This window comes from Benincasa hispida, chromosome 12, assembly GCF_009727055.1.
Source record: "Benincasa hispida cultivar B227 chromosome 12, ASM972705v1, whole genome shotgun sequence".
In the NCBI taxonomy this organism is placed as follows: domain Eukaryota; kingdom Viridiplantae; phylum Streptophyta; class Magnoliopsida; order Cucurbitales; family Cucurbitaceae; genus Benincasa; species Benincasa hispida.
Window position 1 is genome coordinate 77189584 of NC_052360.1, and position 20054 is coordinate 77209637.

Consider the following 20054-nt stretch of genomic DNA (forward strand, 5'->3'; position numbering starts at 1 on the left):
TCTGAGATCGCCAAATGTTCGGGCTTGTTTTTGCTAAATTGATTGGATAGTTTGCAATTGTTTGCTTGTGTGATGGGTTAAGGCAAAGATAACTAATACGATCAATGTTTGTTTTTTATTTTCAGCAATGTCTTCCTCAATAATTGTATTGCTTAAAAATGAAAAACTTACTGATGATAATTACTCTACATGGAAGTCCAACTTGAATATGATTCTTGTTGTTGACGATCTACGATTTTTCTTATCGAAGGATTGCCCTTTGTCCCTTGCTCGTAATGCATCTCAGGCTAGGAAGGATGCTTATGACCGGTGGATAAAGGCCAACGAAAAGGCCCACATCTACATTTTAGCAAGCTTATCTAAAGTCTTGTCCAAGAACCATGAGGTCATGGAAACTGCATGGGAGATTATGGAATCTCTCCAGAAGATGTTTGGATAACCGTCCTATCAGCTCCACCATGATGCCCTCATTTACAACTGTCGTATGAAAAAGGGCACGTTTGTTTCGGAACATGTCCTCGATATGATGGTCCAATTTAACATGACAAAAGGAAATGGAGTGGTCATAAACGAGGTGCAGTTAGGTTGTGTTCATCATGGAATCTCGTCCAAAGAGTTTCCTACAATTTCACAACAATATGATGATGAAAAAAAACCAATATAACTTGATCAATCTCCTTAACGAGCTACAGGCTTATCGGTCTCTTATGAAAAATAAGGGACCAATTGAAAGAGAAGCAAACGTTGCACATTCCAAAAGGAAGTTCCAGAAGGTTTTATCCTCTGGAACTAAGTTTGTTCTTCAATATTTTGCTTCAAAGAAGATTTAGAAGAAGAAGGGAGATAAGGGAAAGGCTTTTGCCGATGCTATAAAAAGTAAGGGAAAGGTCAAGTTGGCCAACAAGGGCAAGTGTTTTCACTGCAACGTGGATGGACACTGGAAGAGGAACTGGCCTAAGTGCTGTGAAAAAAAAGGGAAAAGATGGTAAATACGATTTACTTGTTTTAGAAACATGTCTTGTACAACATGATAAGTTTGCTTGGATACTTTATTTGGGAGCAACTAATCATGTTTGTTCTTCTTCAGCAACTAGAAGAAGGTGAAATGATGCTCAAGGTCGGAACAGGAAATGTCGTTTCAGGCAGTACAATGGGAGCTGCAAAGTTATTTTTTAGAGATAGATTTGTTTTTCTCAAGGATTTATACATTGTACAAAGAATTAAGAGAAATATAGTTTCCATCTCTTGTCTACTTGAACAATCTTACACTGTAAATTTTGAAAGTAATGAAGCATTCATTTTCAAGAATGATGTCTTTATATGTTCAACTAGATTAAAAGATAATTTATATGTATTAAGACCAATTGAAGTAAAAGCAATCTTAAATCATGAGATGTTTGAAACTGCTGAAACTCAAAGTAAAAGGCAACACATCTCTCCTAAACGTAGCAACACCTATCTTTGGCACTTAAGACTATGTCACATAAACTTCGATAGGATCAGGCGTTTGGTAAATAATGGACTTCTAAATGAGTTAGAAGATGATTCATTACCACCATGTAAATCGTGTCTTGAGGAAAAAAATGACCAAAAGATCTTTTAGTGGAAAAGGTTATAGGGCCGAAGAACCCTTAGAATTAATATATTTGGATCTTTGTGGTCCAATGAATGTAAAAGCTCGAGGAGAATACGAATATTTCATCTCTTTAATAGATGATTATTCAAGGTATGGTTACTTATACCTAATGGGGCATAAGTCTAAAGCTATTGAAAAATTCATGAAATTTAAAGCTGGGGTTGAAAACCTATTAGGTAAAACTATTAAAACACTTCAATCTGATCGAGATGGGGAGTATATGGATAAAAAAATTCCAAGATTATATGATAGAACATGGAATCTAGTCTCAACTCTCAACTCTGGTACACCTCAGTAAAACGATGTATCAGAAAGAAGAAATAGAACCTTGTTAGACATGGTTCCTTCGATGATGAGCTATGCTCAGTTGCCTAGCTCATTTTTGGGATATGCAGTAGAGACTACAACTTACATCCTGAACAATGTTCCCTCGAAGAGTGTTTTTGAAACACCTTTTGAGTTATGGAAGGGGCGTAAACCTAGTTTGCGCTACTTTAGGATTTGGGGTTGTCCAACACATGTGCTTATGACAAATTCTAAGAAACTGGAACCTCATTCAAGGTTGTGCCAATTTGTTGGTTACCCAAAAGAAACAAGAGGTGGTCTTTTCTATGATCCTCGAGAAAATAAGGTGTTTGTATTGAAAATTGCTACTTTCTTAAAGGAAGACCCCATGAGGGATCACAAACCACATAGTAAGTTAGTATTAGGAGAAGCTAATGAAAAGTCAATAAGAGTTGTTGTGAAGTTGATCCTTCAACAATCTTCACAATAGTAGTTGATGAAGAAACTAGTTTTTCAAGTTCGTCTTGTCCTTCTCAATCGTTGAGGATGCCTCGATGCAGTGAGAGGATTGTATCATGACCTGACTGCTACTTGGATTTAATTGAAACTCAAGTTTTCATACCTGATAATGGTATTGAGGATCCATTGTCCTATCGATAGGCAATGAATGACATAGATAAGGACCAACGAATCAAAGTAATGGACCTTGAAATGGAGTTAATGTACTCCAATTTAGTATGGGAACTTATAGATTTAGCTGAAAAGGTAAAACCCTAGGTACAAGTAGATCTTTAAGAGAAAGAGAGATGCAATAGGAAGGTATCGATCTTTAAATTAGACTCATAGCAAAGGGTTATACCCAGAGAGAAGGGATTGACTATGAGGAAGTTTTTTCTCCTGTTGCTATGTTAAAGTCTACAAGTATTCTCTTGTCCATAGCCACATATTATGACTATAGAATATGGCAAATGGACATCAAGACTCTTTTTTTGAATGGTAATCTTGAAGAGAATATCTTTATGTCTCAGCCCAAAGGGTTCATAGTCCAGGGTCAGGAGCAAAAGGTTTACAAGTTGAATCAATCCATTTATGGGTTGAAACAAGCGTCCAGATTTTGGAACATTAGATTTGATACTGCGATCAAATCTTTTGGTTTTGACCAAAATATTAATGAGCCTTGTGTATACAAGAAGATCAACAAGAATAAAGTAGCTTTTCTAGTACTTTATATGGATAATATTCTACTCATTGAGAATGATGTAGGGTACCTTACTAAAGTGAAAAACTAGCTAGCGGCCTAATTCCAAATGAAAGATTTGGGAAAGGTGCAATATGTTCTTGAGATCAAAATCATTAGGGATCGTAAAAAAAATACATTGACACTGTCTCAAGTAACGTATATCGATAAAATGTTGGCTCAGACATGGGGTTCACTTGTCTAAGGAACAGTGTCCTAAGACACCTCAAGAAGTTGAGGATATGAGACGTATTCCCTACCCCTCAACTGTGAGCAGTTTAATGTATGATATGTTCTGCAATAGGCCTAACATATGTTATGCAATGGGAATAGTTAGTAGGTACTAGTCCAATCCAGGATTAGACCATTGGACGATAGTTAAGAACATTCTCAAGTATCTTCGAAGAACGAGGGACTACATGCTGGTGTATAGGGCTAAGGATTTGATTCTTACAAGGTACACCGACTATGATTTTCAAACTAACAAGGGTTCTAGAAAATCTATGCCAAGGTCAGTGTTCACCCTTAACGGGTGAGCTATAGTTTGGAGAAGCATCAAGCAAGGATGCATAGCAGACTCCACTATGGAAGTTGAGTAAGGAAGCAATTTGGCTCAAGAAGTTCCTTATAAATTTGGAAGTTGTTCCAAATATGGACTTGTCTGTTACATTGTATTGTGACAACAATGAGGCATTAGCCAACTTAAAAGAACCTCGTAGCCACAAACGAAGAAAACACATAAAGAGGAAACATCACTTAATACGGGAGATTGTGTAAGGAGGTGATATGATCATCACCAAGATTACTTCGGAGCACAACATCGTTGATACATTTACGAAGGCTCCCTTGACTAAAGTGTTCAATAGTCATCTAGAGAGCCTAAGCCTACGAGACATGTATATAGTATAATCTAGGGCAAGTGGAAGATGCATAATGGGTATAAGGATACCCTAGTTTATTGTATTTGTATATTTTCTTTTCATGAAATGTACATTATATATTTGAGTTCCAGGTTTAGATTATTTATTGTATATACATCCCACTAACTAGAGTTTTAGTTCAAGTGGGAGTTTGTTGCGTTATATGCCCCAAAACTCTTAGATAGTAAATGTAACATTTGACTGATCATTAATAAAGTGTTATTAATGTTTATTACAATGAATAGTTTTTGCTTATATTGCATTTATCTTGCCTAAATAACTTTGATCTAATAAACTAACAGCCTAGATTGATGTATGAGTCTTGAACTATATGTGGAGACATACGGGAGTCAATGTTCAAGATACAACCTAAAGGGGCTATAGTATATAAATAAGGTTGGGTACCTTATCTAGATAAGGTTGGATACCTTATCCTAGTGATACTACGGATACGACCCAGTTTGTATTTGATATAAATACAATAATCCAACACATCCGTGTAGGGGACATGCAAGTGGGGGTATCCTATGCGATGAGTTTGAATAAGATCAGACTACAAAATAGTAACCTCTAGATGTAACTTCGTTGATCAGTTAGGTTTCTATTTCACTAGGATGACCTAGGCAACTTAGTCTCATTCTTGAGTGGATTATGGTCTCCTATTCACAAGGGAATGTCCTTTGATTTGTATGGGTGGAAGTGGTCAGCTCGTCTACTCAATAAGTCTACCATTTTGGGGACAATACCGAGTGGAGAGCTGGGAACATAATTTCACTAGATGGAATTAGCCAATTACTCTCGTATCGTTAGAATTTCTAATCTGTAAGTCCATTAGGTCCCACTGGTAACTCATAAAGGGTATTGAGGTAATTAAAATAATTTGAAATGTTCAAATTTACTAAGGGAAAGAATATAATGTATGGTGATATACTATAATTAATTAAACTTTATAATATAAATTTATTTTGAATTTGATTCAAAATTAATTTATGGAAGAATTAAATATTTGAAGGAGTTCAAATATTAAATTTAATATGAATAGAATTCATATTAAAACTATAGGTTAAAATTACTGCGCATTAGATATCATTAAGACTATAGGTAATATGAGAGAAAAATAATTGATTGTGATTTAATTATATGGTTAAATTAAATATGTGATATTTAATTTAATGATTAATTAATTGGAGAATTAATTAATTACAAATTAAATTAAATTATATTTTATTTTATTTAATTAAATTAATTGAATTAAAACTATAGGTTATCAAGAGAGATGTATTAGAATATGATTCTAATACACATTTAATTAAGATATTTAATTATTATTAATTAGTTTGTTTAATTAATAATTATTTGATTTATTTGATAAATTAAATTTGATTTATTGCTTAATCCATCTTCTCCTCTCTATATTTCACAGTAGTAAGCATGCTTAATCGATATGTTCATCGAAGTTTTCGTCGTCTTTGAATTATTATTGTTTTGTAAAATGAAATCGGAAACAATGACATCCAATTACTTCCGTTGTGGGAAATTCCAATCCTTTTATTTCTTACTTCTATAAGCATCCATAAACCTCTAATCAATCTTAACAACTTAACTTGAGCCTAATTAATTAACTAAAGTTATATTTTTGGATTTTAGTTAAGAATGCAACATTTTACTCAATAGATATGCAAACCATTATAAGAAATGGAGAGAAAATAGGCTTGATTAAAAAAAAACATAAAACTAAAAAAACAAATGGTTATCAAAGGGGTATTAACTTTTTCAACTAAACTTGTAAATCGTTATAAGTGCATCAATCTATAATTTTATTAGAATTATATTTGAAAATCGTCAATGCATAAGATCTTATACGTGTATAGACTTATATAAATGTCGATTCAACAAAATTGATAATTATAATTTGAATGGATGATTTTCAAATAAATTTTAACTCAAAGTTTAAGTTGATTCGCTTGTATAAGTCTAAAGATTTAATTGATAAAATTACAAGTCTCACACGAACTTTATCTAAATAAACCATAATAAAAAATTTAAATTGATATACTTACGAAAGTTTTATGTTTAAATTGATGTAATTATTGGTTTGATTTAAATTGATAAATTCCTCAAATTGAGAGGTATAAATTGATATTTGCCATAAAAAAATAGTAACTTTTTTTTTTCCCTATCATCAAATTTTGGTAAATTTTAGTATTATAGTATTCATTGCTTACCACAAAACATTTCTAAAGTATGTGAGGTATAAATAATCAATAAATAATAAATTAATAAATCATTTAACGATACAACGATCAAATGTGATGTAGTGTTGCTTAAACTAATCCGTGAATGACACGTGTCAAGCCTGCTGATGAGCGTACACATGACTGAGATAATTTATATCTAGCGAATCAATATAAAGTAACGCGTCGCAACCTCTCGTTTAAAAAGATTCGAAATTTAAAATGTTCTTAGAAAAAGGTTATTTCTGTTGCTCAACGCTTTGAGCGCGTGTTGTACACGCAATTGCGTGGCTTCTCCCGGGCGCCAGTACGTGGGATTTGTGCAGTTCCGCGAGTGGTTTTCGAATGTTACCACCGCTGCTTCTTTTGTACAGTTTTTTAAAAAATCATTTCTATTTTTTTCCCCCAAATTGATAAAGTCCGATTGCTATATTAAAAATCCAATCTCTATTCTATTTAAAACCCCATGTCCCTTCCCTTTTGATAAGATTTCCTGCGATAGGCTCTATTATTTTAAATAGACAATAAAAATTTTATTATATATTTAAATATTTTGATTTTTTTCATATTTAAAAACAACCCTATTTTTAGTGTCTTAAAGGTTAGAATAGAATGAAATAATATTGTTAATTTTATGAAAAAGTTTTAATCTATATTAAATATGTATAAGATGGTTTATAAATAAAGAATCTTCACCACTTCATTTTGTGCTTATATTTTTTTCAATAAATCCTATTTTACAATTCACTAAATGTATTTGAGTCGAATATGTGATCTTAGACCACCCAATTTAAAATAGAAAGAAAGAAATTGATACTAAAATAGAATCATCTAATCTTCATCTTCACATTTGAGTCCCCACAAAGTCACCAAAATATAAATCATTTGGATATCTTCAACAATAAGTCTTTCGTTTATCTTCAACTTTCTCTCTCTAATATTATTCTTATTTTTCTTTGCAATATGAGTAATTTTTCTATTGCATTTTATTAACTATTGTACTTTAACATCTTAGATGTTGCTTTTTTTATATTGTATTTCAGTGTTTGTATTCTATTTTGTGCTATTGTTATTAACTTGTATGCTAAACTTATCTATATCCTAGATATTTTTAAAGAAAAAATGTATCGTATCAGTATCTTTGGTTTTTTAGAATATATATATTAAAAATATATAAAAAAAAATGACGCATCTTTAGACGTATCTGTATCTTAGTTTTTTAGAAATTGACGAATCACCGTTATTGTGTAGCTGTATCTGTGTCTGTGCTTCATAGATTATAACAAAATGTCATTGTCCATCAAATACGGATAAACATTAATAATGAATAGATTATATATTTAAAAATATCTTAAGGAGTTTTTCATTTAAAACAATTTCCCATTAAATAACCCTATTTGCCCTGTTCTTACAATATTTATCCGCCTTCATAATAGGAATGAAGTATTTTCCGTGGCAACCTAAAATTATAATTAATTTCCAAAGTATATAAAAGCTGTGCACTGTTCATATATATATATATATAGAAATATCTAAAATAAAAGATAAGTATTTAGTGTGTGTGTGTGAGTATGAGAACGAGAATAAGCAACAGAAAGGGAGATATTTGCGGTTTTTGTCCCCCGCTTGGCATTGTTGCAGGGTTTCGGTGCTTTTTGTTGTTATTATATATTATAAATTTTCTTTCTTTATTTTCTTCTTCTTTCTTCTTTTTCTTCTTCAAACAAATACACCATTATCTCCCTTCATTTCTGCTCCTTCTGCATGCGTTGGAGGATCTCCTTTCACCCAGGATGTATATCATTCATATCATCTTTTCTTTCTCCACTCCTTTAATTATACACACTTTATTTCTCGATTACCCTACAGATCTCATTGGTTTTTTCTTTTAAAAATAATCTAATTTCATTTGTTTTTTTTTTTTTCTGTTTCTTTTATGATCATTATCCTCGAGTTTTGTGGATTTCTTTTGCTGAATTCAGTTTCGTGGTTTCTTTGTGTATCGCTGGAGGAGGAGGAGGAAGAAGGTACGGAAAGGAAGACAGAAATCAAGTACAAAATATTACTGTTTTATTTTACCCTTTCTTTGATTTTCTGCCGTGTTATGTGTTGCCTGATTCGAAAATGATTGATCTTACTTTGATTATAATATACTCTTATTTTATAAGAGGATGATAAAAAAGAAACAAAATATAAAAATTATTAAAATTTAAAAAGGTTGCATACATGGGTTGTTAAAGTTGAAGGTCAAATAATATAATCCATAAATTATTGTAGCCAAATTCCAAAAATACTTTTTTAGAAGTAATTTAATAGGATATGAATATTTTCTTTACCTGTCTATATATCAATTAAATTTCCCATACCATAGTAATTCGGTAGTAAGAAATCACATTTTTTAATAATTTATTTATTTATTAAATATATATTATGTGTGTGTGGGTATATATTTACACACTACCAAGAAAGAGGAATTCTCCGATTAAGGGTCGCTTCCAATTGTCATGTCCAAATCCAAACAAGCCCTGACCTGTGACCATATCAGCGGAGAAGGTTTTCAAATGGGTTTTTTGTGCTCTTTTCAGGAAACTACAATCAATGCTACTTATTTCATTTATAAAACCCATCAGCTGACACCTTAAATTGAGAAAATTACATGAATAAAATAAATACGGGGCAAAATATTCTTTTTTATCCTTGGGTTTTGAATTTTGAGTATAGTTTCAGTTGGGTCTTCTTTTTACTCAAGTACCATTTAGTTCAAGTTTCCTAATGTTCACTTTAATTTTCTATTACTTTTACTCAAGTACCCATTTGGTCCAAGTCTCCTAATGCTCACTCTAATTCTCTATTAATGATAACTAAATTCGTTTCCATTATTTTTTTTTTTTTACTACATGAAAACATATTTTATATATATATATATAACAAACTAATGAGTAGATAACATAATTTTACTTTACCCATCATCTGTAGAGTATGATGGATGTTAGAAACTCCCAGGGTCACTCTAAACTAAACACCAAGTCAGACAAATGGAAACACAAGAACTTGGCAGGCAACTGCAAAATAAAACTCTGCCATGAGCCCCATCATACCTCCCCATGTTCACACCTTTACCTTAGCATAAAATCCAAAAGTAAAATATTATCCCTACTGAGTACCATTAGTTCTCCATCCATTTTAAAAATTATTTTTTTAAAAAAATTACATCATAATTCTTTACGATTAATTTAACTGGACGTTAACGCTAAGACCCAAAGTGAGCATGAGTGAAAACTTAAGGAAAAAAGTGGGACTAAAGACCAAATGGAAATTAACATTTTGAAACCTAAAAATGAATGTACCGTACTCAAAACTTAGGTACCAAAACGTTTCTCTCTAAAATTTTCTCAATTTGGAATAACAAGGCTCAGAAAAAGCATCAAATAAGTGTTTGCTGCATGGTTTCACTTTAGCATAGAACCTGAATTATGCTACAATTGTCATACTCAGATGTTACATATTATCTTGAGGTAGAAGAACATAGCAATTATTCTAGAAGGTTCTTGAATTATCTACCATGTTACAGAAATATGAAGATTAGATTTTTTTAGAATTACATTGGAGTATGTAAAATAAATATCTCAAAAGAAAATATCTAGAAATATCCTAGGTTTTCTTTAGGTTCAAGAATTCCTTCCTAAGGGATAATCTAAGAAATATCTACGATTCCAAGGATCTCACAGAAATATCTACGATTCCAAGGATCTCACATCTATACAAATGAGTGAGTGTGTCTCATTTGTAAATCAACTAAGCAAGCAAAGAGAGGAAAAGAAAAGCGAGAGACTTAGAGAGAAACTTAGAGTGAAAAGTGAGTAAGTGTGTCTTGAGAGAGTGAAAAAGTATTCTTTCAAAAGTGTCCATCTTTGTACATTTTTAATAAAAGTTTCTTTCTTTCATAGAGATAATCTCTCATTCTTTTGTGTCAATTTCTTCAACTTCTTCAATGTATTAAGCATATTTGCTTATGCAGGTTAGCAGGATGTTAGGAATTCATACAGTTCTGCAGCTTCTATTTATTTTATTTGGGACAACAACAACCATAGTGTTGTTTGTGGTATTTCACTAATTAAATGGTGGGCTGTTGAGCACGCCCATAGCCATATCCATATTGTATGTCCAACCGTCACTTTCTAGCATTGCTTCAATCTGCAAGTAAAAAGAATATTCATTGTAACGTTTAAATTCCTCACTGGTATCTAGTTTCAAGATTTTGTTTCCTGTTCATCTAGAATCAGAGCAATGTGCTAAAAGCAGAAGCATATTCTCATACAAAATCTTGTTGACCCCCCCGAAGAAGTGCTCAGAAGTAAGCAGTTCGTTGGAATCACTCTACACATTTTTAATTCATGTAAGGTTTCTATCTTTAATTAGACATACATATACTTCTTGAAATTAGCTTTAAAAAAATTCTTAGCAATCAGATAACACAGCATATGCCAACTAATTTCGATTTCTTATAGCAATTGTGATTATAATGGAAAAGTCTTTAATTGCTATTGAATTGTAAGTCAATTTAATCACACCTGAGGAACAAGTAGTTAGTTGTAGAATGTTTATATGTGAGCCTATGGCTGGAATTCCCTTGGAGTCCACACATTCCAGAAAGTCGCAGCCTTTAGAGTGAGTCAATTTAAAACTTGAGAATCAAGCAGTTAGTTCTCCTTTCCAAGTTGACAGGCTGTTTAAATATATTTGAGGAAGTCCTTGGATACACATCTTCTGTACAAAGTTGTAGGTGGTTTCTAGTTCTCATCCCTTCCTCATTTACAACCACCACCGTATACCAATGTTGTGATTTGGCAAAAGACGGACAAAAGAAAATATTTTCTTTTGCATCATTCTTTAATTTGTCCTCGAGTTTTATCCTTCTTTTCCTTTTTTATTTCTTTATGCACACTAATTTGTGGAGGATTATAGGATGGTCAATGTACAACATTCCAAGCTAAATCTCTTTGCCTTTTTGATTCCCTATATGAAGAGGAAAGCAAGAGCATGCATCTGATAGGTAGAGAAGAGAAAACTTCTCCAAACTTGGGAATAATTCTGGCTTGCCTTAATTTTGTGGTTTTTGTCAATACAAGTGTACACGAGCATCTTTCAGGACTCTGACAAGAAGGTAGTGTGCAAGATTTGGCAGTTTGAGGTATTGTTTTGGATTCAATAACAAGTGAACCATAGCCAAACTTACCTAACTTAAAACAGAAACAAAACTTTGTGAATAAGTAAGAAAGACTCAAGTGTTTAAAAGGGTGTCTATTTTTGCACCAATAAAGCTGTAGAAAACCAAGCCCAAAAAACTATAAAAAACTGAAATAGAGTATCTAAACAGACGTTTATTGCACTTGCCCCATAATGTCCAAAAGAAAACTCGAATGATGGACAACCGAATCGCCTTCTTTGACCTGTGAAAAGGATGTGCCACCAAAAGAGATGCAAGAATGTCGAACTTACTAACAAGCCATTGACCAACCAAAAGCATCCAAAATACTATGCTCGAAACGAGAAGCAAAAGAACAATGTATAAATAGATGGGCAGGAGATTCTGAATTGCTTTGACACATAAGACACAAGGATGAAGAGATAGAAATGTAGGGCATATGACATTGAAGACGGTCAAGAGTATTAACAACACCAAGACTAAGCTCCCATAAGAAAATTTTGATTTCCTTAGGAAAATTCTTCATCCAAATGGCAGAATATAAATCCTTCACAAGAGGCTCAATCGTACCCACCAAATTATCCTAATAACTTATTCGAGTCAAACAGCTCCCTTGGGGTAGTATCAAATGCTGGTGATAGTTTCCTTGGGGTAGTATCAAATGCTAGTTTCCTTGGGGTAGTACTAAATGCTGGTGATAGTTTCAGGACAGCATAAAGATATAAACACATCTCTGCATAATGCGAACGACCTAGTTACAAGCTAGGCTTAAAATTAGATCCCTTAGCCAGCCTCAACGGAGGAAAATGGAATACTGGATGAATGGTGCTCGTGAGCAGCAACTCTACTTGGTGGGCCATTTGTCTCACTCTTTTAGTTATGAGATAAGGTCCATTGAAACAGGGCGAATATCTCTTTTTGGTTACCTAGTACTAATAACCGCCATTGGGCTGAAGTTTTGGACATACCAAGTCACTCGCTAAAACTGTTATCTCACCCATGCTTAGCTTGCTTGACCCTTCATATTTTCAGAAATACCAAATCACTTATCAGTTAATTTATTGTGTTTTTTTTACCATCGTAGCTGACAGTATCTTCCAGTTTCAGCAGTGAACAACTTAACATAAACAGTTTTCTTAAATTGATTTACATATATTATTATTGCTTCCCTATGCGGGTTCTCATTTTCTCATAAACTAGGCACACATAGGTTCCACAACATTCCAGAGGGGTTATACTTGGAGATAACATTGTTTATGTTACAAAAGTTCCTACAAAATGGAAAATGACCTACTTGTGAGTGTGGTTTGAACTATTGATTTACCTTAACCAATAAGGTTTATGATAAAACTTAGAAACAGATCCAATTTGAGTACCTCCACAAAATAAAATTCAACAGAAATCTGAAGAGTAACTGCAGCAATTGAATGAGTTTAGTGGTTTTTCATATAAAATTATTGACTCTAGAGATATTGTAATATAGAGAAGATTAAATTGTTTTAAGCACGGACAGAATCCGAAGCCTTCATTAGCATGTCATCCTCTTTTTCTAATAGATTTTTATGCTGCTCAACTTCAAGCTATATTTGTAAATTAAGGGGATTTTTCTTGCAATGTTTGTACTTTTATTCTAAGCTTGCAATTGCTCATGTTGTAAAGTGTTGACAGTCTTTCTAATAAAAGATCAAGTCGTTCTTATTTCAGTATAATTTTTTAAGTATCACCAAAAAACTTATTCTGAAAGAAGATAACAATGCTATAATAGTGCTTCTGATCATGGAAGTCTATTTAAATTACTTCTGAAATTTGTACATGCCTAACGAATCTTCATATTTCACATGTCCCAAAATAGGCTTTCACATACTAAAAGTGTCTTCAATCCTTTAGTTAGATTAGTTAAGGAAAGGGTTACATTTGCTTAAATTGATCCTAAGCAACATAGCCGACGTTTCCAAGGGGAACCACCATATAACTTGCAGCCAGGGTCTCTCACTAGGGAGAATTAGAAAAGTTTCTAGAGGTATAGGACAGCATATAAGACAAACACAGCAAAATATGTACTGATTTTGTTTATGTAACACACGAGTAACTGGTGGAGGACTTGAAATCATTTGAAGTGATTAGTTAAGTTGAAACCTCTTAGATGAATATGTGGTGCAAATAAATAAACTCACTCTTTGAGATTTGATTTTGTCAAGTGTGCCTTCAAGTTGATTCTCCAATTGCATCATCTGACTTACATCAAGCTTCTTGAAATTTGGTTCTTCAACCTGACTGGAAATGAGAACATGCCAGTCAAACTTTGAGCAATTTTAATACATAAAAATGACTCTAGTTAAAATATAGATAATTGCCTGTGAATAGTTTTTAGGAGCTTTCCGAGTGAAACCAAGAATGTCTCATCAGATTCATGGTCCTGCAGAAAGAAGATGCAAGATTATATTTCAAAGAAAAAGGAGATGCAAGAGTTCCCCCTGGATAAGGAAGTCGAAATATTCTCCACCCAAGAAAAAAAAAATCTAATGGTGGACTAGGCCTCGTTAGTATTTGTTGTCAGTGATATATAATTAAATTTGTCTTTACCCACTAGCTTAAGCTTTTGGATCAATTAGTGATTTAATATCCGTCTCCTGTGCTTGTGTTTTAAAATGTAGCACTTGCTAAAAAACTATGCTATAACTTCTTTCATCTTTTTAAAGTGTTTTTTATCTGATAAAAATAGTTTCTAAAATCTCTTTAAAATTGTAATGAAACACCATTTAAAAAATTCTTTTGTGCACTTATAAAAAGTACTTTTAGTAATCTATAAATAGTTTAAAAGACATGTTAAACATGTTTTAATTACCTTCACTAGATATTGTAAATCCTCATTCACCTTTTTTGCATCATTATCAATTAGACTTTCACTTGTCCCTTGAAGGGCATTGTGAATTGGACTTTCATTTCTCCCTTGAAGGTGACTTTGGTAGCGCATAATAATATTCAGTAAGCTGCATCACAACCAAGAAAGAGCATAACAGAGTTGATGCTAATAAAGTAATGGACATAATTAATTGTGTGCACAGATCCCTAAGAGCATCTGCATGAAGGTAGGATTGAAAAGGCTACTTTGTAGAATTAAAATTAAAGCCTATTCGGTTGGCTTCCAAGTAAACTACTCTTCCAGCGTGTCCTAGCCTGTCCATGCTAATTTTTGTAGCGTGTGTTGTCCAAAAGGTATATGACATTGACAATGACACCAGATGTGTTCTGATGACCTATAGACTTTGAAGACTTGTCGTGTGAATCGCTTATAGAAGGAAAGATTACCTTTTATCCATTATAGACATGAAGAAAATGCTCCTCAAGTATTAGTGGGAAGAGATGTACCATTGCCTGTCGTCCTCATGTCTTTTTTAAGGATTGATGGCCTTAGATGGAGCTTTTTTGGAAAGTTCTGTGTGTTAGCTTACTTTCTTTCAATGTATTTCTTTCAAAAAAGTGTCCTACAAGTTACCCTTACCTTTCGAGAAGATTGGGACTCTTGTAAACAAGTTCTTTCTATCTAATGGACAAGGCAAAAAACAAATATAAACCAAGAGAACTAAGCACAAAAAACAAAGCCACAGTAACTTGACCAAGGTTGCAATTACATTTCTGCCCCTTCTAGCATACGTGTGAACTAGGAGGCCTAACATTATGCTTAGGTACAATGCCACCTTATCCTCAAGGTAAAAAGTAGGAAATTGTTGTATAATGGCACAAGATTCCAAGTGACTTCATGAGTGGGTAATTCCTCCATTCAACCAACACCTCAATCTTATCTTAGTCAAGATTCTTCTAATATCCATAGACCTCTTTAGGTTATGTAATCCATTTGACCTCATCATTCAACATATGGGGCATATGTTGGACTGTCTAGGATGTGCCACAATTTTCTTCGATTGGTAAACATGGAACATGAGGTGTATTGAAGCCATTGATGGTAGTTTCAACATGTAGATGATTGCCCACCTCAAGACATAATGCAATAAAGGCCAAAGTACTTATGGGAGGGTTTTTCGTTTCGACTTTTGGCAATCAGATGTTGACGACATGACCTTAACTTCAAATACACCCAACCACCCTTAGCAAATTCCATCTTAATATGTTTAAGATTAAAACTTTCATGTGATTTCTAGTTGTATCAAGTGCTCTTTAGACTAAACAGGGCAGAGTTGCCTTAGGCTAAATGCCAATCTAAGGAAGCATTGGCAATCTTTTGAGACACGTAGAACATCACGATGGAGGCAGCGACCATAGAAGGCGTGAAAAGGAGTGATACCAATAGAGACATGGTATGTAGTGTTATACCAAAATTTTGCCCATACAACCATTCAACCCATCCCTTGGGTTTTTCATTGTAGAAGCACTGTAAATAGGTCTTAAAACCTATTAACCACTTACATGTGGTCGTTGGTTTGAGGGTGATAGATCGTGCTTTGGTGGAGCTATGTGCCTTGGGAATAGAAAAGCTCTACCAAAAATGGCTGACAAAAATGCGATCATGGTAAGAGACTATGGAATCTTGAAATCTGTGAAGTTGGACGACCTCTTTGATAAAGGCATTACCACGCCTTTGGTGATAAATGGGTGAATTAGGGGAATAAAGTATGGTACTTCAGACTACCAACCACATTCGATTTCAAAAGTCCCTCGATAAAATCCACGCTAACGTCTATCAAATTGAGTCAAGTATTGGCAACAACTCTAACAGACACATCGAAGATGTGGTCAAGGTTTTGTTATGTTGGAAACGGTGCATTTCCCTGCATCCTGACCCAATACAATTCTCCCATGAATCTCTTGTAAGTCCTCAGAAATCCAAAGTATAGTAAGTCAGTTCATGCATGCTCCTGATCCTACTCACTTTCAAGCAACTTATAGGATCCTAAAATATTTAAAAAATACTCCAGGAAAAGTCATACTTTTTAAAAAGTATGACCACCTAAATCTTAAAGTGTACACTGAAGCTGATTGGGCAAGTAGCATCACTGATAGAAGATCCACTTCTCGTTACTGCTCATTTGTTGGAGGGAATCTAGTTACTAGACAAAATAAAATATAAGTGTGGTCGCAAGAAGTAGTGTTGAACCAAAATTTAGGCATTAGCCTATGGTATTTGTAAGGGTATATGGATAAGAAGACTATTGAAAGAATTGAAATTCTTTCAAACAATGTCCATGCACATTTACGGTGATAATAAGACAACAATTTCCATCGTCCACAATCTGATCCTTCTTGATAGGAAAAAACATATTGAAGTTGATAAATACTTCATAAAAGAGAAGATTGATGTAGGAGTAATATGCATTCTCTACCTTCCAATAACAGAACAAATTGCAAATGTGTTAACTAAAGACCTCCTAAAGTGGCAATTAAACAATTTGATTGGCAAGTTGGCAATGAATGATATCTTCAAACCAGTTTGAGGGGGAGTGTTGATCATTTCCTTGGTTGTTAATATCTCTATTGTATTTATTTTGTTATATTTGTAGTATTTATGTTTTCCTTATTTGTAGGGGATATTTCTTCTATTTAAGAAAGTCTTTCTTTCTAAAAGAAATAAGACATGAAATATACTTTTTGGCAATACATGGAAACTTTGGCAAGAAGAATCGAAGCTCTTTCAGGAGGCCCTTAAAATGCCCAAAATGTTCCAGCATTCAATCAAGAATGGGAAGGAGAGGCAGGCATGGTGTTGGACAACAAGGTATGTGCATAAGTAACAAGAAGCTGTTTAAGAAAGAGATCAAGAAAATCACCTACTGATAACTTGTAGAATACCGTGGCTTTTATTTGAATAATCATGGAAATTCAGTTGAAAATGCAGTAACTTGAGAAGGAAATCATGTAAAAAGATGACCTTTGCGTTTAACACTTGCAAAACTAGTTGTCCTGAAATATTGTAATTCTAACCTTTATAAATGTATTAATACTATTGAAATAGAAGAAAATAAGACGACACAAGGAGTTTACATGGAAAACTCTAATTCAGGGAAGAAAAATCACAGTAGAAAAGGACTTATTATTTAATGTCATACGTACAATAGACCCAACCTCAAATATAAATAGAATGAGGTGAAACCCTAATTTAGTAAATATAGCATAAATTACAAAAATCCCTTTAGGGCTAATTCAACGTATTTCAACACTCCCTCTAAAGTTGGAGCATAGATATCGGCAAGACCCAACTTGCTAATACAAGCTTCAAACGTCTGCCTCGATAACCCTTTCGTAAAAACATCTGCAATCTGTTAGACTGAAGGTACATAAGGAATACAAATAGCTCCATGGTCCAACTTTTCTTTAATAAAGTGCCTGTCAATTTCCACATGTTTGGTTTTATCACGTTGCACGGGATTATTCGCAATACTGATGGCAGCCTTATTATCACAATACAGCTTCATGGGCCCTGGACTATTCTCGTGAAGATCAGATAAAACTTTCTGCAACCAAATTTCTTCACACACTCCCAGATTCATAGCTCTATACTCTGCCTCAGCACTACTTCTGGCCACTACACCCTGTTTTTTACTCCGCCATGTTACCAAATTTTCCCATACAAAGGTACAGTACCCTGAGGTTGACCTTCTATCAGTCACAGATCCGGCCCAATCGAGTCAGTATATGCCTCGATGCTCCGTGTGTCATGTTTCCTGAACACCAACCCTTCCCAGGGGTGGATTTAGAAGATATCTCAAAATTCGAGTCACCAGCTTCCATGTGCTCCTCATATTGGACTCTGCATGAAGGACTTACTACACTCACAGCATAGGAGATGTCGGGGCCCTAGTAGAGACAAGTAAATTCAGTTTTCCTACTAATCGTTGATACCATCTCCTTATTAACAGGAACTCCTTCCGAAATACTTTTCAGTTGCTATTGGCCTCAATAGGAGTGTCAATAGTTTGCATCAATCATTCCTGTTTCCTTTAACAGTCCAGAGTATACTTCCGCTGAGATACAGATATTCCTACTTTTGATTTTGCCACTTCCATGCCTAGAAAATACCATTAAAACTACCAAAGATCCTTGATTTCAAATTTCACCTGCCATCCTTTGTTTAGCTTAGCAATTCTGCCGTGTCATCTCTTGATAGGATGATTCGTCATCAACTATGACTCATCTACCAAATCACATAATCTTTCTAAGGAGTTTCTTTAGCGTTAACAAGGATCGATTTCAATAAATCCGCCCTGAAACAAACCCTTGGACTTAACAAACACGGTGAACTTGCTACACACCATGCCCTAGGGGATCTCTTCCAACCCATTCATCAATAGCAATTCACTGAGTTTGCAAACATGATCCAAACTTCAAGCTTCGAACCTGGTAGTGGAATCTCACTAATAAACTTCCTCTTACCACAACTCACCATTTAGGTAATGCTTCCTTTAGTATCCTAGTTACGTGTAAGGGCCCAACTATTATTCTAACAGCCGCACCGACCAGAAGAACACCGAATTATGTTCTAAGCCTTATCCAGTGTGGGAAAAAAGATTTCTTAAATAATTCAATTCCATCCATAAGTCGTACCTGCTTAGTACGGAACCACTGTAGCACTAAACCGTAGCTTTATAAGTCATGCAGAGTTTTCCGTCCAACTTATCTATGCTGTGAACACCTAATTGGTCAACCGACTGTTTTGATGATCTCTATTGGAGAGCTACTAATCCAAGGTTTATTTGCCTCAAAGCCTTCTATTTCCCTCTATTGATTTTGTGCTTTCCACTCGCAGGAACTCTCATGGCGCGCATGTAACATCTGGTAGTTTGCTAGAGCACCAGCTGGAGTAGTAAAAGCTTAAAAGCCAGGAGATAGTTACTAATAGGGTCAAATGCAACTATGCGAAGGGGTCATTATTGTACATCGACCTGGTTCCTTTCTCAGGAGCAATTGGCATATCTCAGCAGTCGGCTACTCACAGTGTCATTTTCGATATTGTCCCTCTCAAGTATCCAACTTTGAGACAAATTCTGCATTCTTCTTGAGGGACATCTTTCAACTACTGATACCTCCTGATGTTCACCCCTTCTCTGAGATCATTTCATCATTACTTCTATGTTCTCCAATGTTCTTTAAGATCTCTCTGAAACAACGGGATCCTTAAACTTGATGTTCCCGATGCTATGACACATATTCTGGATGAACACCCAAAGGTTTCCTGGAATTTCCTTTATGATATTCGTCCATATGTATTTACCAGGGCACTTGTCTAATAAAGAAAACCGACACGGGAAACAACAGGAGCAGAGTTAGGTTTAAGACTAGTAGACCTGGGAAATATAGGAGCAAATTAAGTTCAATGACTAGGTAGACTAGGTCCAGAACATTGGGGTAGCTCAAGGTTCAGGAAATTAAGAACAGCCTCAAGATTCAGCTAATGGGAATACGGAGTAACGTGGAGAACTGTTAGTCCCTTAAACATCGTGGTCTCCTCCTGAAGATGACTCCAATGGAAGAACAGTGTTATCTTCCAAGGAACGTGACATCCATAGTGACAAAATATTTTTCC

The 20054-nt window shown here is 34.3% G+C and overlaps 1 protein-coding gene and 1 long non-coding RNA gene across 6 annotated transcripts; one reads left to right on the forward strand and one right to left on the reverse strand.

Moving 5' to 3' along the window:
• Positions 1-8111: 8111 nt before the first annotated feature.
• On the forward strand, positions 8112-17514 carry LOC120092872. 5 transcript variants are annotated; one of them, XR_005486203.1, is made up of 4 exons: positions 8112-8339; positions 10331-10470; positions 10590-10708; positions 17059-17514. It is a non-coding gene; the product is annotated as an uncharacterized LOC120092872 (long non-coding RNA). The 5 variants fall into 5 exon arrangements; XR_005486202.1 differs by having other exon boundaries at positions 10331-10708; XR_005486205.1 differs by having other exon boundaries at positions 10331-10708; positions 17150-17514.
• Positions 10006-17012, reverse strand: LOC120092871. The gene is made up of 4 exons (XM_039051115.1): positions 14364-17012; positions 13873-13934; positions 13693-13792; positions 10006-10506 (listed from the first exon to the last, which is right to left on the reverse strand). Exons 1-4 carry the CDS (start codon positions 14490-14492, stop codon positions 10423-10425), a joined length of 375 nt encoding a protein of 124 aa, XP_038907043.1. The 5' UTR covers positions 14493-17012; the 3' UTR covers positions 10006-10422.
• Positions 17515-20054: the final 2540 nt, after the last annotated feature.